Consider the following 26,815-nt stretch of genomic DNA (forward strand, 5'->3'; position numbering starts at 1 on the left):
ACGTCTGTACCCGCCTCTGTCTTAGACCTGTGGCTGTAAATAAAGGATGTCGATCCGCCCAGAGCTCCATCTGCACGTCTGTGTTTCCGTGTGAGCGTGCGTGCGATACGGAGATACTGCGGCCGAACGGCGGTGCGGAACGTTGCATAGGTTTAATTTATTGGGAAAAAGGGGGAAGAAAAAAAACCTCAGACTCGGGCGCACGGACCGCACGCGTAGCTGTCGTGCGCCCGGCGCGACGGCGCTCTGCCCTGGGAAAGCGACCGCTGGCGCGGCTGTCGCCGGGGGCGTAGCGGCGTCACTTCCCGTCGGGCTCGCGGATGAGGGCGAGCAGGCGCTCGAGCTTGGCCGTCTCGGCCTCGGGGCCCCGTGCCGTCTCCTGGCCCTTCTTCTCCTGCGGGCGGCACACGCGGGCAAACCGTCACCTCCAGCCTCGACCAGTGGGTTTCCATTGAATGCCATTTCGTGGTTCCCCACTCAGCACGTCTCGAATTTGACCGATTTACCTTCCGTTCGAGGACGAATTGGGTGTCGTTACACACGACTTGTGCCTGATGATTTCTAAACTCTTCCCACGTGACGCAGAGTTGGCCGACCGTGGCCTCGGGGCGGCGATTTGAATGGGCGCGCTCCCGCGTGCGGACGTAGTGGGATGTGTTTGCAAATCGTCTGGCGCGAGCGGTGTGTGACTTTTTGGATTTCAACGGAGAGTAAAACTGGCCAAAACGGGCAGCCACGCCGTGGCAGGTCGCGAGGTTTTGGAAACCGTGGGCGCATGGCCACAGGAATTAATGGTGACCAGGAACTGAAAAAAAACCTGGGCATCGAAGCACAAAGAGGCGCCAACCCAGACCATCGCTGGCGCCTGCAGGACAACGTGGCGATTGTCAAGACGGAGCGACCGGTGCGTGCGAGACACGAGCGAGACACGAAGCCGATCTGTGTGTGGAGGCCAGGCTACGTGACCAATGTCGGCAGAGGCTGACGTGGGTCTACGCATCGACCCCACTCCACACACACTCTTGTCTGCGGTGTGTTGGATCAGAGCAGATGAGCCTGCTCCTTTGATCTACGCACTTTGCAAACATTTCAACAATTTCGTCAACACTGGCCTTGAAATTAAAATATAAAAGTCTACGTTTTTGGCAAAGGCCTTTCTTCATAGCACAAACCATTGCCTGAAATGCCACCGATTATATATATATTTTCCTTTCAAGGCCACACTTATTATTGACAAATGTGTTGATTTTCTTTGTTAATTGTGCTTTTGCACCACACTTCCAACGTGGCATCATCACCAAATAATGTCGTTATACATGTATGTGTATATACAGGGCTTAATTTCTCAATTCAAATATTTTCCGGGTCTGGCCAGAGGAGGTGGCACGTGACTCGCCACAGTCGTAGCCACAGCCATAGCGAGAGGAAACTGGATGTGGTGCGCCAGATAGGAACATCATTTTTAGGGTTCGCTGACTCCGAAGACGAGACTTGGTTGAAATTAAGCTCCGGTCTAGAGTATACACAGACACATGTAGACAGAATACAGCATATACTGTTAACAGTATATAATGTATTGCACTGTTAGCAGCAGCAGCAGCAGCGCACTGCCGGCGCCGCACGTACTCCCGCGTCTTCCTCCGTCGGCCAGCATGACGGGTCGCCCTCCTCCTCCTCCACCAGCTGGACCCGGCGAGCACGGTGGTGGAGCGGCACAAACAGAGACACGGTGAGCGTGGAGAGGTGACCGGCGGGGGTGGGGGGTGGGAGCCTGGCGAAGGGCAGGCGGTGAGAGGCAGCAGTAGGGTCGGGGTCAGTGAAAGGGCTCGTACTGGCGGCTGTTAGCGAGGCAGGGTTAGTGTCGGTGACAGCGGCACTAGTGCGCACTAGCGCGCACTAGCGCGCACTAGCGCACACCTTGGGCATGCGCCGCAGATTGGGCGACAGCTTGAGGCTGGAGACGACGCCGCGGTCATCTCCGATGATGAGCACGGGCTGCGAGGGGTTGAAGGCGACGTGCGTGAGCTTCGTGTGCTTCTTGGTGGACACGCTCTGCGTGCACAGCGCCTCGTATTTGTTCACGTTCACGTCGAACACGTGCACCTGCATCCCCCCCGCACGCACGCACGAGACACGCGACAAGCAATATGGGCATCTGCCTTGGGACCGCGGAGAGGCTGGAAATCACCGTGGCACGGCGGAACACCGAGAGCGCGCGAGCGAATGGAGGGATCGCCAGGGGAACCCTCCATTCTATCGAGCAGCCCGAATACTAGCCGAGCGCTCGCCTAAATGCTAGCCCCAAGGCGAGCTCAAACGCTAGCCCATAGGTTAGTCAGAACGTTAGCCCGATGCTTGCTCCTTGGCCGTCATGGACGCTGGCCCTCCGGGCCGTCACAAACCTTCCCATCGGCGGTGACGGCGGCGAACACGGTAGAGGAGTAGGGGGCCCAGGCGACGTCGCCCACGGCAGCTCCCAGGTCGAAGGTGAAGACGGGCGCCCTGGGGTCACCGGAGAACACGGCAGGCACGCGTATCGCATGACGCAGCCCAGACAATGGCAAAACAACAACAAGACTCAGAATCGACTACCCCGGAAAATTTAGGGAAAACGAACAGTTCTTAACTGAATTTGATTCAAGTGCATCTGTGCGTCCGATTGTCAGTCGATCGTTCGTAACGCGGCACAAGTTTAACTTAAAAGGGCATTCAGTGGCGTTGGAGAATAAATTAGAGAGAGAAGTCGTGAGATTCCGCCAGAAGTGACGACACCGAAGCCGATGTGTGGCGCGGTGGGAGAGGAGGTGGAAGTGAATTCCAGCCGACCGGAGCTGCGACGGAGAAGGGATGTTTGCCCCGTCTGGTGCGAGAGTGGATGGGGCTGGACGAGGAGGCCACTGGAGGCCGATCGGAGGTGGCGAGACGGAATGTACGATGAGACAGCAACTATGCCGGTTGACACGGTGTGTGTTTTGTAAAGGGTTCTCGAGTCATTTTCGACTGACCGGCAGGAACTAGGGACCTATGGTGTTTCACAACATTCGTGCGATCCAGCAACTCTGGACTCCACAGTGCTGGATTACAGGCGTGTGGTGATCTTGTGTACATAGGCGTGTGTGTGTGCATGTGCGCGCGTACATGTGTGTGTGTGTCTGCGTGTGTGTGTGCGTGTGTGTGCGTGTGTGTGCATGTGCGCGCGTACATGTGTGTGTGTGTCTGCGTGTGTGTGTGCGTGTGTGTGCGTGTGTGTGCATGTGCGCGCGTACGTGTGTGTGTGTCTGCGTGTGTGTGTGCGTGTGTGTGCGTGTGTGTGCATGTGCGCGCGTACATGTGTGTGTGTCTGCGTGTGTGTGTGCGTGTGTGTGCGTGTGTGTGCATGTGCGCGCGTACGTGTGTGTGTGTCTGCGTGTGTGTGTGCGTGTGTGTGCGTGTGTGTGTCTGCGTGTGTGTGCGTACGTGTGTGTGTGCGTGTGTGCGTGGGCTCACTTGGACATGTGTGTGTGTCTGCGTGTGTGTGTGCGTGTGTGTGTGTCCGGCAAAACAACCTCCTACCTCCTCGCGGTGCCGGACGGGCAACACTGTCGTGGGCAGTGCTGTGGGGGGAGGGCCAATGCCCATTGGCCTCTCCCCTCATGGCGTCTGTGACCACCACAGTGGCTAAACGGGGGCTCTGGACGGGTGCGAGGGGCTGGTAGCCCCTCCACCTTCAATTAACCACCACTAAACTACGAATTAAACATAAACCTGTAATTAATAAGCTTGTGCCGGAGGCCCCGGGGGGTCAGGCTTTTATGACGTCTCCTGGCCAAACCCCATTTGGCGGAGCCAGGAGATTGAATTTTCACCCTCGGGGCTCCTCCAGAAACAACGAAAAACCATTGCGGATGGCCACGTGGAATGTTCGAACGCTCACTGCGGAGGAGAGGCTGCCACTCCTCTGTCGGGAGCTGGACCGGTACCGCCTGGATCTCTGTGGCATTCAGGAGGTCCGGTGGACCGGTTCTGGCTCCTGCCACCATGAGGGGTGGACAGTCCTCTACTCGGGGCAGGAGACTGCCAAACAACAGGGTGTGGCTCTTCTTCTGAACAAAAGAATGAAGGGGGCGTGGGAGCGTGGCGGTGAGGTGTGGGAAGCTGTAAGCCCCAGGATACTTTGGGCTCGCCTTCCCATCAACCAGAGGCGAGGAGTGGTGGTCGTGGTTACTTATGCCCCCACCGAAGACGAACATCCGTGGAGGGATGCAGGCAAAGCCGATGAGTCAGACGCTTTCTATGACCTCCTGTCACAGGTGCTGGCTAAAGTGGCCACTCGGGACAGAGTCATCTTGTTGGGTGACTTCAATGCCCGAGTTGGTCATGATGCTGGCACCTGGTCTGGAGTGATTGGAAGGCATGGGCCAGATCAGCTCAATAATAACGGTAGGAGGCTGCTAGATTTTTGTGCAGCCCATGGGCTTGTAATTACCAACACGCTCTTCCGGCATCGGCGCATCCACACAACATCATGGATACATGCCGGGTCCAAGCAAGAACATCTGCTGGACTACATAGTGACGGACCAGCGGATGCGAGCCCATGTCCTTGACACCAGGACCTACCGTGGAGCTGATCTGACCTCTGACCATCGACTAGTCATCTGTAAGATGCGCCTGCCATTCTTCCACTCCGGTGGTGGGTGTACACCCAGGACCCCATTCCAACCAAAAGTGGCCTGGTCTCAGCTAGCTGATGAAAGTTGCAAGCGAGAATTTCATCATTGCTTGCAGCTGGGGTTGGCATCGTCCCCCACTCCACCTGATGTCGAGGGTAAATGGGCGAGGTTTAAGACTGTGACTCATGCAGCTGCAATGGCTGCTTTGGGTACGCGGTCCAGACCTCCCCAGAAACCCTGGCTGACGGAGGAGGTGTTCAGGTTAATTGAGAAAAAGCGACAGGCCCACTCTCATCGCCTACAGCATCCCACGTCAGAGAATGAGGAGGTTTACCGCAGCCTTCGCTCGGAGGTTCGGAGAGCCGTAAGGCGCTGTAAGGATGGGTGGTGGTCGCGGGTTGCTGAGGAGATGGAGTCTGCCTCAGTGGCCCGCGATCACAAATCACTATTTAACAGAGGTGTGGACTCGAGTCATGTGACTTGGACTCGAGTCAGACTCGAGTCATGAATTTGATGACTTGCGACTCGACTTGGACTTGCATAACAATGACTTTGTCCCACCTCTGCTATTTAACTCCATCAAAAAAGTAACCTGCAGCGCCACACCTATTACCATCATTAGAGGAAAAAACGGTGATCCAATCTCCGACCCCCAGGAACAGGTTTGCAGATTTGCTGAGCATTTCTGTGAGGTCCTGGGGGAGGGAAAATCTCTCAGCCAGGAAAACATCATGGCACAAAGTGGGGATAACCCTGCTGAGGCTGCGGTGCCTCAAATATTGGAAGAGGTCACCCCCTGTGAGTGGCTGGCTGAGGTACCAGCTGTTGAGGAAGTACTGAGGGCGATCCGGAGTCTGAGACCAGGGAAGGCACCGGGCAGAGATGATCTCCCAAGCGAAATGCTGAGGGAGGGTGGCGTTTGTGCACAGACTGCCCTATATGACATCATAACAACAGTCTGGACCACTGGACGGGTTCCGCAGGACTGGAAGGATGCCCTGGTGGTCCCCCTCTTTAAGAAGGGGGACCGTACCGACTGTAACAACTACAGGGGCATCTCACTCCTCAGTGTGCCGGGTAAGGTCCTGGCAAGGATTATTCAACATCGCCTTGCTAGGCACGCTGAGGAGAGGCTTGCGGAGCCCCAATGCGGTTTCAGGAAAGGGCGGTCCTGCACAGATGCCATATTTTCTGTCCGTCTGCTACAGCAGAGGTGTAGGGAATTCCAAAAAGACCTACATCTCTGCTTTATTGACCTGGTCAAGGCCTATGATACCATCAGTAGGACTGGGCTCTGGGTTGTTCTTCGTGCTTTCGGAGTCCCTGACCCTCTGCTCACGATCATTAAGGACCTTCATGATGGTGAGCGGGCCCGGGTAAAACTACGTGGCCGGGAGTCGGAGCCTTTCCCTGTACACCTTGGGGTGCGACAGGGATGTCCTCTGGCTCCCACATTATTTAACATCTATTTCGACTGCGTAGTTCGTGAAGCCTTCAATAGCTGTACCGGGGGAATTACCATTTGGTACAGATATAATGGGAGGCTGATCGACGCCCGGGTGCGATCAAGGGATGGCTCCCTATTGGTCAACCACGTTATGTATGCCGATGATTTGGTAATAGCTGCTCATTCAGAAGAGGAGTTGGAGACGCTGCTGCTGAGACTGGAGCGTGCCACTAAGAGGTGGGGCCTTACCATCAGCCCCACCAAAACTAAGCACCTGCCTGGGTATTTTGTACCATCGGGCACTCCACCCCCACAACTCTCAATCGGTGATGGGGCAGTTGTGGAGAGAGTGGAGAGTTTCCCATACCTGGGCAGTGTGCTTATGACCGGCTCCAGTTTATCAGCAGAGGTCTCACTCCGAATCAGTCGAGCGGCAATATCTTTTCATCGGTTGCGTAACGCTGTGTGGAAGCTACCTGGTCTGTCGCTCCGCACGAAGCTTCAGGTCTTCTCGGCCACGGTCATTCCCTCCCTTCTCTACGCTTGCGAAACGTGGACCCCCCTAGTGGAGCATCTTCGCCGGTTGGAAACATTTAGGCTGGCCTGCCTACGATCCATCCTGGGTTTAACCAGGCTGGATTGTGTGAGGAGCTCACAAGTCCTTGAAAGATCTGGGCAAAGTCCCATCAGTGAGATCCTCCGGCAGGCAAGGCTGCGTTGGCTGGGTCATGTAGCCCGCATGCCCAGCCACCGCATGCCTAAACAGCTTTTGTTCGGCCGGATCGAGGGGGCTAAACGGGCGCGGCACGGGCTAGAGAAGAGATGGAGTGATGTGGTACAGGAGGACGTGGAGCTGAGTGGACTTGCCGATGACTGGTACCAGCGGTGTCAAGATCGGCCTCAGTGGAGGAGGCTCGTGAAGGACGCTACTGGGCAGTTGGAGGCAGTCGCCCTCCAACAACAACGGAGGGCGGAGGAGCGACGCTCACAACAACGAGCGGAGCGCCGGGTGGCTAAAGCACAGCAAGTTGGCACAGTAGGGGGCACAGGTGGTGCATCAGCCAGTCATCTCGGTCATCTCGGTCAGTCGACCCGTGGCACCTGGGTCTGCCCCGTGACCTCCTGCCAGCGGGCGTTCGACACTTCACGTGGCCTCAGGGTGCACATGGCCTGGCACAAGCGTCGTGGTGACGTCACCGCCACTTAGTGGCGAATGGCGGTTGTTGTTGTTGTTGTGTGTGTGCGTGTGTGTGCGTGGGCTCACTTGGACGTGTGCGTGTGTGTGCGTGTGTGTGCGTACGTGTGTGTCTGCGTGTGTGTGCGTGTGTGTGCGTGTGTGTGCGTGTGTGTGCGTGGGCTCACTTGGACGTGTGCTCCCAGATCTTGAGGCTCCAGTCGGCGCTGCAGGAGGCGAAGACGCGCGTGTGGAAGGGGTTCCAGCGCACAGCCTCCACCGCCATGTGGTGCGCCTCGTACGTGTCCAGGAACTGGCTCGAGTACGCCTTGGAGCACTGCGCGCACGTATATATGTATATATACTCTTTGGTTCTTTCGGTAAAGTCACGTTGGCAGAAAAATAATAGATCACGACGTTTCGATCGCAATGCAAGCAATCGTCATCAGGCGTAGCCAACCGTGCTAATCGGAGGTGCGAGGGAAGGACAACACACTAAACACAAAAAGCAGTTCTAGAGAAATGAGTTTTCAATCTCGATGACGATTTAAAAGTGCAGAGCTCCAGTGGCTTCCTAATATTGGAAGGAAGAGCGTTCCAGATGGCCGCAGTAGCGCATCTGAAAGCGGCGCGCAATGCGGTGACCGTCTTTGTTCAGTCACTGAACGGCAGTCACGTGTGACCCCCAGGCAGAAGAATTGCGTGATGTGGGCGACACGCGTCATGTGGGCGACACGCGTGATGCGGGTGACATGCGTGATGCGGGCGACACGCGTGTACGGGCGACACGCGTGTGCGGGCGACACGCGTGTGTGGGCGACACGCGTGTGCGGGCGACACGCGTGATGTGGGCGACACGCGTCATGTGGGCGACACGCGTGTGCGGGCGACACGCGTGATGTGGGCGACACGCGTGATGTTGGCGACACGCGTGTGCGGGCGACACGCGTGTGGGCGACACGCGTTTGTGGGCGACACGCGTGTGCGGGCGACACGCGTGATGCGGGCGACACGCGTGTGCGGGCGACACGCGTGTGCGGGCGACACGCGTGTGCGGGCGACACGCGTGATGTGGGCGACACGCGTTATGTGGGCGACACGCGTGTGCGGGCGACACGCGTGATGTGGGCGACGGTAGGCAACCGAGCTCGGTTGAGCGAGCAGCGCATCACCTTGAGAATCGTCCCCTCCTCCGTCCCAACGAGGAACATGTGGTCGATCTGCCGGTGGAAGTCGAAGGACGTCCCGCTACCTGGCGTCGCAGCGGGAGGAGGGAGAAATCGACCGAGAGAGGGTGGAGGGCACGGCAGAGTTATGGGAGGCACGACATGCGTGACGTGAGCGTTTGGTGCACACGTGTGCACGTGGCGACCCCGTGTGAGCGTGTGCATGCTAGTGCACACGAGCAGGTGTGTGTGTGTGTTAGCGCGTGGCGTGCTACGAATCCCGCGAACCAAGTTTGATTCCCGCTCACAGCCAACACCGGTGAGGATTATCTGAACCAATCCTCGACTCATCCTCAATTGAGTACCTGGTGAGATGAATAAACATCGCCACTAGGGAGACAAAGGCGACCGGGCGTGGTGCTGACCCCTCGTGTGCAGTGCCGGCCTTCATAGGTGCTCGCTAACAGCACTTGCCCCAACAGTCTGTGCAGGCTATATGTGGGATCTTTGTCTTTGTACGCGAGGGTGGTGCTTATGCGTGTGTGTGCGAGCACGTGCGTGTGTGTGTGTGTGTGCGCTTGCGTGTGTGTGTGCACGTGCGTGCGTGTGTGTGTGCACGTGCGTGTGTGTGTATGCGTGTGTGTGTGCACGTGTGTGCGTGTGTGCGTGTGGCTACTCAGAGTCTCTAAGACCGGGTCCTCGCCGAGCGGCGCCGCTTGCCCCTCCTCCGCGCTCAGCTTCACCACGTCCATGCAAAGCAGCTCGTTCTGCGGACGAGACGCGTGCGGCCAGACGTGCATGACTCCTTCATGGGTGTGTTTGTGCACGTGCGCGTGTGTGTATGCACGCACGAATGTGTGAACGTGCGTGACGTGTTTGTATGTGTATTTGTGTGTACGTGTGCGTGCGTGTGGACGTGTGTATGTGTCCCAGCGCACATGTGTACGTGGGTAGTGGTGGCACCACCCGAATTGGATTCCCGCTCACGGCCAATACCGGTGACGAACATATGAACCAGTCCTGGGCCTCCTCTAGGTCGATTCAGCCTCCCGGGGGATCTGTGTCTCTGTGCATGTGTGTGTGCGCCTCACCTTGATGAGTGTCCAGGAGGCCACGCGCCCGTCCGAGGACACCGAGAAGAAGTTTAAGTTATTGTCCAGGTCGTCCCTCTGCCACTTGACCTGCGGCACGAGGCGTGAAAGTATTCACTCGTTCAACGTCCGCATTCGCCGCATTCACCCCATTCGTCCGCCCACTCTCACCTGGCGCTGCTGCTGTGTTGGCATTGATGCACAAGCACAGCGAACAAACTCGTTCGTCAACATGAACACTGCCACTCTACCTCTCCGGCCCCTCTCGGCGAACTGTGAGAAAGGGCCATTGCCCGACATGTCACCGCACAGCGTTATTGGCAGACGTGTTGAGGTTTAATGTTACTCTCAAGAAAGGCCAACTTCTTGGACAATAAACACCGTTTCTGAGCATACAGGCCCAAAGGCCCAGAACATCAAGCGACCAGCAATGAAATGGCACTCGCAAAGCTGAAACAGATAAGAGCTAACTCGAGAGGTTGGGGAAAAGAGACGATGGGTGGGAATTACAAAGTGGAGCAGTGCCAGGGAAGAATCAGAAAGATAAGTGTTGAGACTAGCAGTGTGGTGAGTGGGTGGTCGAGTGAGTGGATGAGTGAGTGAAGTTCACGGGTAGCGTAACCACAGTAGTAGCGATGGAAGAGCGATCAGGGGGCGACTGACTGTGGGTGAGCGAGCGAGTGACGAGTGAATCGGCGAGTGATGGCCTACCAACAGTCTTGTCCTCCTGGGGTGAGATAATGGACTCTAAACCAATCAAATGCTACCAAATATCTTCCGCGACACCCGCAAGCTGTCCTGTCTCTCTCTCCCGTGTTAAATCGGCGTCAGCGCGTGCCGGTGCCCTGGCAGCCCCGGGGTGTCCCGGCCCCGCTTGCCTGCCACACGGGGTCGGTGTGCTTGCCGGAGCGGGCGCTGCTGCGGTGCGAGGGCTGCGCGTCCATCGGCGCCGCCAGGTTGTAGACGGCCACCGTGCCGTCGTACAGGCCGGCCGCCACGAGGTGCGGCCGCGCGCCGTGCATGTCCACGCCCATGACGCCGCTCTCCGTGGTGAACACGAACTCCGGGAAGGACGGGTTCTTGAGGGTGAACACCACGAGCGCGCCGCGGCCCTGCTTCTGGAACTCGTCTGCACCCGCAGGGGAGCGGCCACCACTGGCTTCAAGATCCTGCAGTGACTCAGCTCCCCTGCCTCTCCCCTCTCATATCACTCTACACACCTCCATGCGCTGTCCTTCCTCTCCCCTCTAGCCTCGCTCGACTCCCCTCCACACGCTGTCTCTTACCTCTCCCCTTTCATCTGGCTCGACTCTCCTCCAAATACTTTCCTACCTCTCCACTCTCATCTCACTCGACTCCCTTCCAAACACTCCTACCTCTCCACTCTCATCTCACTCGACTCCCTTCCAAACACTCCTACCTCTCCCCTCGAGCCTCGCTCTACTCCTCTCCACACACTCTCTCTTACCTCTCCCCTTTCGTCTAACTCTACTCCCCTCAACACTGTCCCACATCTTAGTTCTCATCCCCGTGTAAGAGAATGTCCCACGGAAGCAGATATGAAAGAGCTACCTCTGAGGTCCGTTCAAGTGATCTCCAGAACACAGCGTAGGGGGGGGCAGCACTTCCCCAGGGAAATGTTAGCCGTGTGACCGTCACACAAATACGTGTAATTCTCACAGATGGAATTTAGCCAACTTAAGTGCAGAACCGAATAGTATACAATGTAATGTTTTGTTTGGACTGCGATTCGCTACAGCTGAGAGCCCAGTGGTGTCATCACTGTGGTTGGGCGACTGAAACCCAGACCAGAGCACCGGAGATCTGCAGTGGCGGCTCAGCGTGCCAACCCGCAGGTTGCCCGGCCACCTCAGTGCATCGTGCAGCTCAGCTGTGGGTAGCCACAAAGTTGCAATACAACTCTCAAGTGTTTGGAATTGTGGGCTGAGCAAGGGAGCAGTCCCCGAGGCTGGTGAGCGGTGTGTGTGTGTGTGTCACAGGGGTGCCATGTGTATGTGTGTGAGATGCCGGCCTGGCTTGTGCGTGTGTATCCAGTGTGTGCTGTGTGTGGGTGTGAATCGCTGGGTTTGTGCTGTGTGCGTGGGTGCGTCTGTGTCACCAAGGTGCCATGTATGTTTGTGCTGTGTATCATCGGGGTGTACGATGTGTGTGTGTCACCGTGTGTGTCTGTGTGTGCCTTGTGCTGTGTGTGTGTGCGCACGCGCGTGTGTCCGAATGCACCGTTACTCACAGGAGCCGAAGCCGACTACAAAGAGGTCGTGATAACAGGGGTTCCTGCAGACCGACCACGACACACACGGATCACACACACACGGCGCACGACGCACCACCGTGAGCGGCGGTGAGCAGCGAGCGAGTCGCGACGGCGCTACGTCGGCACGGCCGGCGATGGGGCACGGCAACGGTGGGGACAATGACGGCGATGACAGCGCCGAGATTCCGATGATGGCGATGCTGCCAGCGGCGGTGACTGTGGTTGCGATTAGGCGAGTAGCGATTCACCCCTGCACCCTAACCCACGACGATCCCATTAATCTTCACAAATCCAGGACAGCATTTTGATGTAAGAGGCGAAAATATTTTTTTGTCTCATTTGCATGGTCTCTCATTTGAACAACTTTAGTTCGATCCGTTAGCCTCGATGAAAGATCAGAGGATAAATCTTGACTTAAAGTTTTCGTGACTACAGGAATTCATACCCTTTGGGTCTTTCGGTAAAGTCACATAGATAGAAAAATAATAATACAAATTTTTGTGATTTTTTTTTTCTACGTGACTTTACCGATGGACCCAAAGAGCATCAGAGGATAACTTGCGTATCATTTGTCTAAGTGGAAAATAATCCATTCACACACGCACACGATTTGATGATGTGTGGAATGTAAGCAGAAGAATCCATATGATTGAAGAAAATCAATAGATAGCGTTGTGGCTATAGTTGTGATTCTGGAAGGAAGTGGCGATGTTATTGTCACCAGCGCCACTTTAAGAGTTTCACTATTTAAATGCATTTAACCAGCATGCAATGTAATTTACAACCCTTTGTCAATCCACTGCTGGATGACAGCCTGCCCGCACTCGTCATGGATCATGATTATTTCACCATGCTTCACCATGCTGGTCAGTGCGGGTGAGTGAAGGTGGGATGGATGGCCCAGGTGGATTTACAGACATTGTGCGCCACCGCCGTTATTAGCCGTGGTACGGATTCAAACTTGTAGCGTAGTGCGCTAACCACAGCGCCACCGCTCCACCCGGTGTAACGATATTGCTGTGCAGGTAGCTGCTGGTGTTGCTGCTGGTGCCACTCACCAGCACAAAGCGGTGACGGTGAGGCGCCGCGCCTGCTCGCACTGGAAGCGCCACAATGGCAGCAGCGTCCCGTCCTGCTCGCGGTACTCGTCTGAGGCATCCTCAAAGTAGCGGAAATCTACATAGACACACAAAGAAAAAGATCCCCTGCATCAGCTTTAACAGACTGTCGGGACAGGTACTGTTAGTGAGCACCTATGAATGGGTGGGTGGGCCAACGCCACGCCCGGCCGCCTCGTCTGTCCAGTGCTGTTTCCAAAATACAACACAAGGTACTCATTTTAGGCTGGGTTGACCTAGGGGAGCCCCAAGACCTGTTAAAATATTCGCCGTGACTGGGAATTGAACTCGGGTTGCTGGATTTGTAGCGCGACATAGGCAACTGCGGAAGTGCCGATGAAAGCTGGCACAGTACGCGAGGGGGAGGCGTGGCCAGAACAACAAGCCTAGGCGCCTTTGCAGGAGGCACCCATTTAAGGCTGAGTTAACCTACCGGAAGCCGCCGCCACCACAAGCTCTCGCTGCAGGGCCGCGGTTAGAGGGAGATGAGCAGCAGTGGCAGCAGCTCACGGCGCTCACCTTGAGCGATGTCGTCAAAGGTGTTCTGGTTGACCATGCGCTCGATGATCTTCGCTGCCATGGCCACCTTGGTGATGTCATCGCCCTGCGGGGGGAACCACGGGGGGGTGTGACGGGCCACGGGCCGACGGGCCGACGGGGCAGTCAGTTAATAAAACACAGGTCGAAAGGCGCAGTGGCCGGCGTGGCCGGGCCCGTGTTTTAGCAACCAGATCGTGTGGGCGCAAAGACAAACGTACATCAGAATTTATTTACAGTCTTTTTCATCCTCTTTTCATTTAGTCCGAAAAGAACTCCAGTTGGTGTCAAGTAATGGTACTAAGAAATCTCCAATCGGAACTCTCGCATTGAACAGTGCACCACCTTGTATCAGGGAATGGCCTGGAAAGATGATGTAATAGAACTACTTTTGAAATCCCTTCAACAGGGCTCTTTATGCACACGAGGTGCACACCCTTTATATGCCCGGCAGAGAGTGTTTGTCGTGTGTCAAATATACTGACAGTGTAATTCTCAGAGCTGGAGGGCACCACACTTTAGTGTGAAGCCAAAATTTACTATCATGCTTTTTTCATGTCGTCATGGGTCACTGGGCTGTGAGCATCAATTTGCCACGTGCCACACAGAGCCAGTTTAAACAGCGGCGACTGAAACCTGGATTACTCATACCCAGGTTCAAAGTGCTTCCAGCTCAATGCTCTGACACGGCATCAGTCCTATGGCCCACCCAGCCACTTGGCTCACCTCGAGGCAAACAACAAAAACAATGTTTTATTTGTATAAAGCGGCATCGTTCATGCAAATTTCATCACAAAATTCTCTAACTAATTTATTGAAAGTGCTCGGGAAGGCGTCAGACAGAACCGGCGCCGACAGCTGCCCAAGCTCTGCAGTCCTACACTGGGATGTTTGGCCAACTCCATCGATGAGCGTGGATACACTCCAACTCGGCCGTCAGCTCACAGCGGACTCCTCGGCCGTCGCTGTGCGTTCGTCAAGGCCCTTTGACGGCCACCGCTCACCTGCGTCTCTACGAGTGTGAACTTCTTTGTGGCACGGGGCCCCCCTTCGTCGCGCCGGCCGCCCCCGCCGCCCTTCTGCTGCTGCTTCTCCTTGATCTTCTCCTGCCGCTTGAGCTCCTCCACGTAGGCGTCGTACACCTCCCACTGGGCGCGTGCACACGTCACGCGTGACCAGGGTTGCAGAGGTCAGGGTGAGGTCGAGGTCAAAGGCCAATCAGTAGCTTCACTGACGACTCGCCCTAACCCCACAATTGAGCTGTGCCCTACCACCCACCCACCGATGGAATGCTTTACTGCCAATCACACAGTCCCACGTCCCACACAGCTACTGGTGCACACTGGTTTCGCGAATTACGACACCCAGCGGCACCATATTTACAGTGCTGCTGGTTAGGAAAGACCCATCTTTCTTCATGAGTAGTGCATCGCCAGGTTCGTGTCAGCTCTTCCACTCATTCCATTCAGACTCCCAACCTCTCACCTGATTGACCGTGGCTGAGAAGATGGCCCTGGGTGGTGGCTCAGTCTGGCTGCTCTTCTCCTGCAGATAACAGGCATTCACACAAACACACACACATCTGTGACACCGGCCACTCTGTCTGGAGTGAAACATGCGAATGGCGCCAGCAGCAATGAGCACTAGCAGCTGTCCTGGCTGGCACGGTGAAGATTTCCCCACCGCCGCTGCTGCTACGTACCCGTAAGGGGTTGTTGAAGGTCTGGGAGGCGCGCTCGCTGAAGTTGAACTGGTTGGTGAGCTTCTGCTCGCTTTTGGACGCCACCTTGGTCTCCTTGGCCTCCTCCTCCTCCTCGTCGTCCTGGATTTTGATCTGCCTCACCCAGCATGGACGCACGCAGGATCACACGCATGCATTACACAGTGAATCTGCAGCACGCTGTGAGCGTAGAGTTCGCTTTGCCAGTAGTCCAGAGCTCGAGTGTGGAGGTCTCTGTGAGTGTGGAGGTCTCCGTGAGTGTGGAGGTCACCGTGAGTGTGGAGGTCACCGTGAGTGTGGAGGTCACCGTGAGTGTGGAGGTCGCCGTGAGTGTGGAGGTCGCCGTGAGTGTGAAGGTCTCCGTGAGTGTGGAGGTCGCCGTGAGTGTGGAGGTCTCCGTGAGTGTGGAGGTCTCCGTGAGTGTGGAGGTCACCGTGAGTGTGGAGGTCTCCGTGAGTGTGGAGGTCACCGTGAGTGTGGAGGTCACCGTGAGTGTGGAGGTCGCCGTGAGTGTGAAGGTCTCCGTGAGTGTGGAAGTCGCCGTGAGTGTGGAGGTCGCCGTGAGTGTGGAGGTCTCCGTGAGTGTGGAGGTCGCCGTGAGTGTGGAGGTCTCCGTGAGTGTGGTGGTCACCGTGAGTGTGGAGGTCTCCGTGAGTGTGGAAGTCACCGTGAGTGTGGAGGTCACCGTGAGTGTGGAGGTCTCCGTGAGTGTGGAGGTCACCGTGAGTGTGAAGGTCTCCGTGAGTGTGGAGGTCTCTGTGAGTGTGGAGGTCACCGTGAGTGTGGAGGTCTCCGTGAGTGTGGAGGTCACCGTGAGTGTGGAAGTCACCGTGAGTGTGGAGGTTTCCGTGAGTGTGGAGGTCTCCGTGAGTGTGGAGGTCTCCGTGAGTGTGGAGGTCACCGTGAGTGTGGAGGTCTCCGTGAGTGTGGAGGTCACCGTGAGTGTGGAGGTCTCCGTGAGTGTGGAGGTCTCCGTGAGTGTGGAGGTCACCGTGAGTGTGGAGGTCACCGTGAGTGTGGAGGTCACCGTGAGTGTGGAGGTCTCCGTGAGTGTGGAGGTCACCGTGAGTGTGGAGGTCTCCGTGAGTGTGGAGGTCACCGTGAGTGTGGAGGTCACCGTGAGTGTGGAAGTCACCGTGAGTGTGGAGGTCTCCGTGAGTGTGGAGGTCTCCGTGAGTGTGGAGGTCACCGTGAGTGTGGAGGTCTCCGTGAGTGTGGAGGTCACCGTGAGTGTGGAAGTCACCGTGAGTGTGGAGGTCTCCGTGAGTGTGGAGGTCTCCGTGAGTGTGGAGGTCTCCGTGAGTGTGGAGGTCACCGTGAGTGTGGAAGTCACCGTGAGTGTGGAGGTCTCCGTGAGTGTGGAGGTCACCGTGAGTGTGGAGGTTTCCGTGAGTGTGGAGGTCTCCGTGAGTGTGGAGGTCTCCGTGAGTGTGGAGGTTTCCGTGAGTGTGGAGGTCACCGTGAGTGTGGAGGTCTCCGTGAGTGTGGAGGTCACCGTGAGTGTGGAGGTCACCGTGAGTGTGGAGGTCTCCGTGAGTGTGGAGGTCTCCGTGAGTGTGGAGGTCTCCGTGAGTGTGGAGGTCACCGTGAGTGTGGAGGTCACCGTGAGTGTGGAGGTCACCGTGAGTGTGGAGGTCTCCGTGAGTGTGAAGGTCGCCATGAATGTGGAGCGACTGTCTTCAAGTCTTGAAGACAGTCGCTTCAATTCTTGAAGATGGTCGCTTGTGTTGCGATCGAAGCGTCGTGGGTTTTTTGTTTATTTTTATTCATTTTGAACCCATCCACGTGACTTCACCGAAAGACCCAAAAAATATGAATTCCTGCAGTCACGAAAGCTTTAAGTCAAGATGTATATAGGGGAGTCTTTGTGCGTTCTCACCTCTCCTCCCTCGCCCCTGTTGGGAGACAGCGTCTCCCCTCCATCCGTTAGCCTCTCCCCAACCTCCACCTCGCTCACCGGCGGTGCACCTGGTGGGGCATGGTGTGCATGCCGGTGAAGTAAGGCAAACGACACGGGGGTCACAGCACCAGACCATTGTTTGGCGCTTACATTACACGAGTCGGGGTGGGGGGGGGGGCGCTAACCGACTCAGAATGGGTGGGGGGGGGGCATTGCCGGGTGGAGGGGGCATAGGAATGGGACTAACAACGAAGTAGATTAACCGAGTTCCACTTTATGTATAAAGCCAACAGCTACATTTGAGGAATGGGAAGTAGCCCCCCTGTCGCCCCCCCCCCACCTACCCCTCGGGCCCCCATGCTGCATCACCATTGAGGCAGCCGCTACCTCTGAGCTGCTGCCGGCGCGCCTCGTCTGATTCGCGGTGCAGCAGGTTCCCGTCTACTGCAAAGTGCACGGCCAGCTGATCCAAGGTTCCCACGGGTTTGTAGACTCGATCCTGTGTGGGTGGGTGATTGGGTGGGTGGTGGCCACGGGGAACAACGGCACCTCCAATTAGCACGGTTGGCTACGTACGGTGCAAAAGAAGATCAACATACATACATGGCGCGGGCATGCGGCTGTTTACACATGCCCAAGCGGGGTTCTAAAATCTCATTACCGTATCGGCCGTCGCCTGGCCAGCTCGCAACCCTCAACCTATGTCCTTTGTAGTCCTTGCCTCACTGTGCTGTGTACGTGCTGCACATGACCGTTGATGCGTGGTCTGCCTCCAAACAAATCACCTGGAATGGTAGAGCCTGGATAGAGCTTGGATGGACGACCACCAGGTTGTCATAGGCGTCTGTGAGGCTGTGCTATACTCCATAATAACAGTTTTTGGGTTATCCTGATGGGGTTCAACAATGATGACGTCGTCCTGCACTATTTAAGACCGGTAGCAGGTGGATGGCTTCACTATTCTGGCAAATCGCCTGAAGATGCTGGATGTGATTTTCAGCGAAACGTCGTACTACTCACATTGTAAATGTTATGAATCCACTCTTCAACACACCGGTGGGCTAAAGTAGTGAAATATTTGTCTTTTGTCAACGTCACACATTTTTTACTGATTGGCCGTGTCGGGTGGTGGAGGGTTGCGACACATTTATAAATAACGCGATCTCACCCAAACACCTTTATTATTAATAATACTGGTCGCGAAAGCCTACGTGTTAAACTGTGCTATACTGTGAGCAGCAGGCGACAGTGGCAGCTACATGTATTGTTGGACTGCACCGCTATTCTCCCCGCATTCACCAACCCACACTCGCCGGCAATAAGGACGGTCAAATAAAACACCCGCATAGCGGGGAGAGACCTTCATCCAGCAGTGGCTTGGCAAAAGGGCCGTACATAAACCTACATGTATAACTATGGCGATGTATACATTTTGACTGTGATTTGTGGAATTGCCCCACTGAGGGATACAGGTGCAGGAAGCCCCTGTGTCGAGTGACCCTGTGCTTACCATGTAGGAGGGAACGCGGCAGTCCCTGTGTGCACACCACCGTGCACCCAGCCTGCACGTGCCGCGCTCACCTTAAAGCTGTAGCGCACGATGTTCTGCGGGGCGTGGGGGTTATTCGCCGTCAGGATTCGCGTGAACTCCTCCTTGAGCTCCTGCGGACGACACCAGTAGCAGCACAAGCACGGCGGAGTGGTGTTAGATTGCGTGTAAGTGTGTATGGGGGAGCGGTCGTGTAATGACTTCGGACTCGAACTGTAGAGGGTTCTTTTATTTAACTTCTAACGTGGCTTAGGACCCCGGCGTCACGAATATAGCGGCGACGGCGACGAGACAGCAGCGACGACGAGACCTCATTCCTCGCCCCCCTTTTGTCCTCGGCGTGAACCTCACCCCGCCCTTGGTCCCGCCTTTCCTTCTCGAACTCTCTGGCAAGTTCCCGAACCTTTCTGGAACTTGCAACCCTTAGTTGACGCACTGTCTTTACAGTAGTGTAGCGGTTAGCGCGTTGCGCTACGAACCCGGTGACCCGGGTTCAATTCTCGCTCACGTTCAACATCAGTGACGATTATCTGAACCGGTCCTGGGCCTCGACTAGGTCGACTCAGCCTCAAATGAGTACCTGGTGTGGTGTCAACATTGCCACTGGGGAGACAAAGGCGGTCGGGCATGGTGTTGGCCACCCACCCCCTCGTGTGCCGTGCCGGCCTTCATGGGTTCGCTAACAGCACTTGCCCCTACAGTCTGGTAAGGCTATATGGAGGATCTTTGTCTTTGTGTGTGTGAGCCATCCTCACGGACTCTCCGGGAAGGGTGTTTCACGTCCGCGGTTCAATAGCCACACATCTGTGAGCGTGCACAGGGATATGGACGCATAATCGTATGTTCTTCTTGCCGAGCCAGGTGACAGCCGCTTCATCAGCAGTGTGTAGGGAGCGCCCCGAGACCACCTGAAATCCACCTGAGTCCACATGAAACCACTTGAGTGCCCCATTGAGTCGAGTTGACAACGTGTGATAACACGGCCTGCCGCTGACTACATGCGCAGAGTGGGTTGCGATCACGCTGGCCCCAGGTGTCGAGGTTGGTTGGCTCCACATGGACCTTGCCCTAAACAGAACCTGTTCAGTAGGGTTCACCAAAGATGATTCCCCAGAGACGCTGAATGGTGATGTCACACGACATGCAAGGCATGATGATGGGAGGACTGATCTTATGTTCACAATCACACTTGATGTTTTACGGTAATCACCTGCGGAGAGTATCACCTGTATTTGTTTCCACCCGGAGCGTACTTTCTGTCTGGTGAGTTTCTCATCGTTTGCCGAGAAGGCTAACATTGGTTTAACGTCATTGTTTATTTTCTGCACAATTTGGAAGATTGCTCCTTCTCCTGTGCTGCTCCAAAGCACCTGGTATAGTTGTTCTATTGCTGTTCAGTAATGATTATAAACATAGTTAATTACATTACGAATATTATTTTTTCGCTCGGGAAGGCTCACTGAGTCGTCTCAACAATCTCCTTCCATGGATTATCTGTTTGTTATCCGCTCGCTGGATTCCTTAAACATCCCAATCAGTTGCCAATGGGAAAAAATAATAATCCTGAGACTCAATGGGGCTTTGCTGAACGATGAAAGAATATAACATGCTGTATAATATTATATTGGTAACTGTTAATATAACGTTGCTAAAATTGGTCCTTCTTCCTTCAGGAAAGCACCAGTGAGTAAAAAAATTGTTAATTGAAACAAAAACGTGAGCTCGGTAAAACTCCAGTGAGTTTTCAAAAGAAAAACATGACATTAATTTCTCATTGGGATATTTAAACAGTTCCATCTTGGATGTTTTTTGTACGATGGGGTAAAACTCTACAAGTACGAGGAAATATAGCTCACAAATCTGCATGGTCAAATGAGAAATCTATTTCCTTATCCCTGCTCACACACGGCCATGGGGTTTAGCCCAGGCACGTGTTTGTGTGTGGGTGTAAGAGCGGCAGGGTTCTCTGGCGTGAGCTTGCTGGCTGGCTCAGGGCTAATGCCAGAGACACGGAGCTGGCTCTGCTCACATGCTGCGTTTCGAGCCTTGTTTCAGCCACCCGTGACTAAACTGGGTTCTTAAGTGTAGCGAGTTGATGGTTTCAGCCTGACCATCAATGACTGTACATAGAGACCCATAGGCTCACGTAGAGACCCATACACTCACGTAGAGACCCATACACTCACATAGAGACCCATACACTCACATAGAGACCCATAGACTCACATAGAAACCCAGTCTCACAAGTATAGTGAGTTGATGGTTGCAACCCGGACACAAATGCCTGCACAGAAAGAAAAACTAAATATTCCACAATGCTGAATTTGGTTTGTGACTCAATCTGTCATGTTCCAGCTCCGAGTGTTACAATTTTCAGTTTGATTGGAATGCGACAGTCACTCTTGGCAGGGTATGTTAATGGATGCCATAGTGGTGGTGCGTGCGGTTCGCAATCGGAATGTTGTAAGTTCAAATCATGGTTGGGGGCTGACTCAGCCCAGCATACCTCTGTTGTCGATAAACTGTATGTATGTTGAACTTATTTTGCAATTTGCACCATACATAGCCAACTGCGCTAATCAGAGGTGCGATTAAATGGTTGTCCTATGGAGAGACTTGTTCCGAATAGGAATGTGGAGTTTCCACCACTGGCTCATGGCTGTAAATGGGAAATGAGCACGAATTCGTCATTTGAGCCGGAACTCACTCTGACTTTCCAGTCTTCTTCCTCTTGCATTCCCTACTTCCCAGAGTGTGGCGGCTTAAGAGGCCTCTTGAAAAGTGACTTCAGATGTAGTTCTGCGACAGCATCTTCTGTGGTCTTTCTCTGACACAATGTGGAGCCGCGACCGATAGCCGTGATCAGCTCCAAATGGAGACCTCTTGGTCTCGTGACACGACACCGATAGAATAAATGCAACGCAAGGGTGAGAGGGTAATCACAAGCGTGTCTGCTGCTCTGACTCACGCCGTGTGAACGCAGCCAGTGAGCAAGTGCGGTGGGTGGCTCTGGCACACACCTGTATACCCCCCCACCCACCTTCCCCATACAGGTTCACCTGCACGTGATGCCGCCATCTCACCTGGACTTAGCAGCCCAACATCAAGCGGGCTACAAAGTGCAAGTGCGTGGGAGTGTTTTTAATTCACGCACAGCCAGTGCTGATTTTTTTTAGCACAGTATACAGCTGGATATAAGAACACCCCTTATGGAGTAAGGCTATGAGTTCTTATATCCAAAGTGGTGTGCTTGTATCAGAATTTGCCTCTTGTCTTCCCCCCAACAATGTCATGTGAGGGTGTGTCGCTTATTTCCACTGAGCAGTGCTGTTTTCCTTTAAACGTTATATTTTTCTTTAATTGCATGATGCTTGTCCTTGTGGCATCATGTCATTATATGAATTGGCCATTCAGTGCACAACCCCCCATATAACTGAATGACCTCTGGAAGAAGATATCACAGAACCACCTCTGAGATGCTTTTTCAATTCCTCCCTGGTAGTCAAGCAAGGGGCGGCACTGTCCCACCCACCCTGCCATCATGCATCATATTTATACCATGACAGACAAATAATTATATATATTTATACAGCCAAATTAAAAGCAGAACCAAATTTAAGGTGATGCTATATTTTTCAGTGTACCCAGTTGATTAAACCATCAACTCGCAGTAGAAACCGTTTTGAGTTCGAGATACTGTACATTTAATATTTCAATCACATCACCTACACTTCTCAAACCAACAGCTATGTGAAGATGGCCACAATTAGGGATTCTTGCACAACCATCTATAAATTATATTCAAAGTTTGTTTTCCCTTCCCCTGCACCTCCGATTAGCATGGTTGGCGACGTTTGGTGCAAAAGAAGTTCAACATTCGTACGTGATGTGTAGATGATCCAGTTACGAATATAAAATGAATCTCAAATTTCCAATCAATTCTACCACCGTCAACTCGCTACACTTGAGAACCCGGTATCACCAGCAACAACTGCCTGGATTCAAACCCAACTTAATCTCAGCAGCAGTGCCGTCCCTAGGGTACGATGAATTGGGGTGACTGCCCCGGGCGCCGAGCTTTGGTGGGGTGTCGGATGTAATACTCCCAGTTTAGTTTGAAGGCTTCGGGGGGCACACACAATGGCGTTTGCCCCGGACCCCGCACCCCGCTATGGACGTCCCAGCTCAGTAGTGCCAGCTCAATGCCCTGACATCTGTACCACCGGTCCACCTCCTAGTGCTGTTTTTAACTCAAGTAATCATTGGTGCTTTACATATTGTATGTGATATACAGATGTCAAATCGTCTGGAATGCATGTCAGATTGATGCAATAGCAGTACAGGATTCCTGTGTGCTGCTGTTAGTGGTGGTGGTTCAGCAGCGGAGCGAGCAGCTCCAAATATAATGGTTGTGAATTTTATTAAAAACCTGGCTGGTGGTTGATTGACTTGGCCCATCATCCCTCTGGGGTCGATACAATGGGTACCACTTTGTGGGGATGTGAACAGCGCTTGTCCTATGGATATACTCGCCCCCACCATAGCAATGCAGAATGTCCACCACTGGCTCATCATGTCTGTGAGCAGGAGATGAGCACATACTAAATTGCCCCTCTTTGTGCCTGAAATAACATTGAGTGCAAGGAGATGTTAGATTGAGTGCATGGCCCTCACAGCATCCGTGAGCTCCAGCTGGTCTTCAGGCTTCACGAGGGTCCGTGGCTGCACCCAGTCATCTCCATCTCCCATCTCTGTGCCTTCTTCCTCTTCCTGGAGGGTCAGCGTTCAAGGATTAGGGATTCAATTCTTACAATAAATGTTGTTCTGAACGCTGGAAGCAGTAACTATTAACATGTCCCAGTTTTCCCAAGGCACCAAAGTGTCATGTTTTATCTCCAGTAAAATTTGAGCCAAGGCCATTGCCTGAAACGTCGGCCTACTAGATATCTGTATTCTAGAGTGTAAGGCTGTGTAAATGAATGATCATTGTTGTTGAGTGTTGTTGTTGTTGTTTTTATAGGTGTCTGTACTGTACCTTGGATTTCTTGGATTTTCCCTGCTTGCTCGGGGCCTTGACTACAGGGCCCCCCTATCGTCAAGAAAAGACACAGGGACAGCACGAGACGCGGTGGTAGACAGGGGGATGAAGGAGACATGGGGGCAGCACGACACGGGCAGGACATGGGGTGGGCACGGTGGGATACAGGGTCACGGGAAAGAGAGGGGACAGAGTTGGATATGGGATATGGTGGGACACGGGTGGACATGGGGAGACACGGGGTGGACATGTGGAGACACGAGGTGGACATGTGGAGACATGGGGTTGACACGGGGTTGACACGGGGTGGACACGGGTGGACACGGGGTGGACACGGGGAGACACGGGGTGGACATGTGGAGACACGGGGTGGACACGGGGTGGACATGTGGAGACACGGGGTGGACATGGGGAGACATGGGGAGGACATGTGGAGACATGGGTGGACATGGGGAGACACGGGGTGGACATGGGGAGACACGGGGTGGACATGGAGAGACACGGGGTGGACATGTGGAGACACGAGGTGGACATGTGGAGACATGGGGTGGACACGGGGTGGACATGTGGAGACACGGGGTGGACACGGGTGGACACGGGGTGGACATGGGGAGACACGGGGTGGACATGTGGAGACATGGGGTTGACACGGGGTTGACACGGTGGGACACGGGGTGGACACGGGTGGACACGGGGTGGACATGTGGAGACACGAGGTGGACATGTGGAGACATGGGGTTGACACGGGGTTGACACGGTGGGACACGGGGTGGACACGGGTGGACACGGGGTGGACACGGGGAGACACGGGGTGGACATGTGGAGACACGGGGTGGACATGTGGAGACACGGGGTGGACACGGGGTGGACATGTGGAGACACGGGGTGGACATGTGGAGACACGGGGTGGACACGGGGTGGACATGGGGAGACACGGGGTGGACATGTAGAGACACGGGGTGGACATGTGGAGACATGGGGTTGACACGGGGTTGACACGGTGGGACACGGGGTGGACACGGGGTGGACATGTGGAGACATGGGGTTGACACGGGGTTGACACGGGGTTGACACGGTGGGACACGGGGTGGACACGGGTGGACACGGGGTGGACATGGGGAAACACGGGGTGGACATGTGGAGACACGGGGTGGACACGGGGTGGACATGTGGAGACACGGGGTGGACACGGGTGGACACGGGGTGGACATGGGGAGACACGGGGTGGACATGGGGAGACACGGGGTGGACACGGGTGGACACGGGGTGGACATGTGGAGACACGGGGTGGACATGGGGAGACACGGGGTGGACATGTGGAGACACGGGGTGGACACGGGGTGGACATGGGGAGACACGGGGTGGACATGGGGAGACACGGGGTGGACATGTGGAGACACGGGGTGGACATGGGGAGACATGGGTGGACATGTGGAGACACGGGGTGGACATGGAGAGACATGGGTGGACATGTGGAGACACGGGGTGGACACGGGGTGGACATGTGGAGACACGGGGTGGACATGGGGAGACATGGGTGGACATGTGGAGACACGGGGTGGACACGGGGTGGACATGTGGAGACACGGGGTGGACATGGGGAGACATGGGGTGGACATGTGGAGACATGGGTGGACATGGGGAGACACGGGGTGGACATGGGGAGACACGGGGTGGACATGGAGAGACATGGGTGGACATGTGGAGACACGAGGTGGACATGTGGAGACATGGGGTTGACACGGGGTTGACACGGTGGGACACGGGGTGGACACGGGTGGACACGGGGTGGACATGTGGAGACACGGGGTGAACATGTGGAGACACGGGGTGGACACGGGGTGGACATGTGGAGACACGGGGTGGACATGTGGAGACACGGGGTGGACACGGGGTGGACATGTGGAGACACGGGGTGGACACGGGTGGACACGGGGTGGACATGGGTAGACACGGGGTGGACATGTGGAGACACGGGGTGGACACGGGGTTGACACGGTGGGACACGGGGTGGACACGGGGTGGACATGTGGAGACACGGGGTGGACATGGGGAGACACGGAGTGGACACGGGGAGACACGGGGTGGACATGTGGAGACACGGGGTGGACACGGGGTGGACATGTGGAGACACGGGGTGGACATGTGGAGACATGGGGTTGACACGGGGTTGACACGGTGGGACACGGGGTGGACACGGGTGGACACGGGGTGGACATGGGGAGACACGGGGTGGACATGTGGAGACACGGGGTGGACACGGGGTGGACATGTGGAGACACGGGGTGGACATGGGGAGACATGGGGTGGACATGGAGAGACATGGGGTGGACATGGGGAGACACGGGGTGGACATGGGGAGACACGGGGTGGACATGGAGAGACATGGGGTGGACATGGGGAGACATGGGGTGGACATGGGGAGACACGGGGTGGACACGGGGAGACACGGCAGAATGGTCAAATCCTCATTCCATCACGAGGTCACACCATACCACTCTGTCGTCACCAATAGCGAGTTTAAAGTGGCTCGCGCAATTTGTGGTTAATCACGGTGACCGCGGGGATATTCTTTTAACTTTATCCCGATATTTAGCCCCATAGCTCAATCGATCCGGACCAAACTGCCGCGGGGCAACACCCCCCCCCCCCCCCCCCCCGTGTATAGACAATAACGATCTGGCGACGCGATGCAGATGTAGGCAATACACAATACAAATCAATGAATAATTAACCGGCGAATTTAGCAGCCATTACGAATCATCACCAATGACTTGTCCCGCAGTGATCCCTGGGGGCCGCCTCTCGGGCCCGCACCGAGCCAGGCTGGCCAGCTACTGCCCCCCCCTCCTCCCCCATTACCTGCTTGACTTTCTGTTGCGCCTTGGTGGGCATATCGTGGCGAGCGGCGTGTGTGTAAGATTGATTGTTAAGAGATGAATACGAAAAGTTAAACAAGTAAACAGCAACAACAACAACAGCGGCGTGCTGCTGCTGCTGCTGCTGGTTGTCAGGGAAGCCTGGGCAGGGCCTCGGGGCGTCCCCACGCGGCCGTCTCCTAGCAACCCGGGGGGGGGGGGTGAGGGGTGGGGGCCACTTGGTACCACGTGGGCCGGGAACGAAAATTGATCATCACTTTACAACTTTTA

The 26,815-nt window shown here is 55.2% G+C and overlaps 1 protein-coding gene across 1 annotated transcript; it reads right to left on the reverse strand.

Moving 5' to 3' along the window:
- Positions 1-74: 74 nt before the first annotated feature.
- DNAI1 (dynein axonemal intermediate chain 1) lies at positions 75-26,722 on the reverse strand. The gene is made up of 20 exons (XM_078861966.1): positions 26,529-26,722; positions 23,664-23,717; positions 23,303-23,398; positions 18,661-18,741; positions 17,467-17,578; positions 17,059-17,147; positions 15,162-15,293; positions 14,945-15,004; positions 14,464-14,607; positions 13,442-13,526; positions 12,863-12,980; positions 11,781-11,824; positions 10,408-10,658; positions 9,530-9,619; positions 9,115-9,205; positions 8,445-8,524; positions 7,461-7,609; positions 2,403-2,502; positions 1,918-2,103; positions 75-394 (listed from the first exon to the last, which is right to left on the reverse strand). Exons 1-20 carry the CDS (start codon positions 26,559-26,561, stop codon positions 299-301), a joined length of 2,091 nt encoding a protein of 696 aa, XP_078718092.1. The 5' UTR covers positions 26,562-26,722; the 3' UTR covers positions 75-298.
- Between the last annotated feature and the right edge of the window lie 93 nt (positions 26,723-26,815).

This window comes from Lampetra fluviatilis, chromosome 13 (assembly GCF_964198595.1).
Source record: "Lampetra fluviatilis chromosome 13, kcLamFluv1.1, whole genome shotgun sequence".
Lineage (NCBI taxonomy): Eukaryota > Metazoa > Chordata > Hyperoartia > Petromyzontiformes > Petromyzontidae > Lampetra > Lampetra fluviatilis.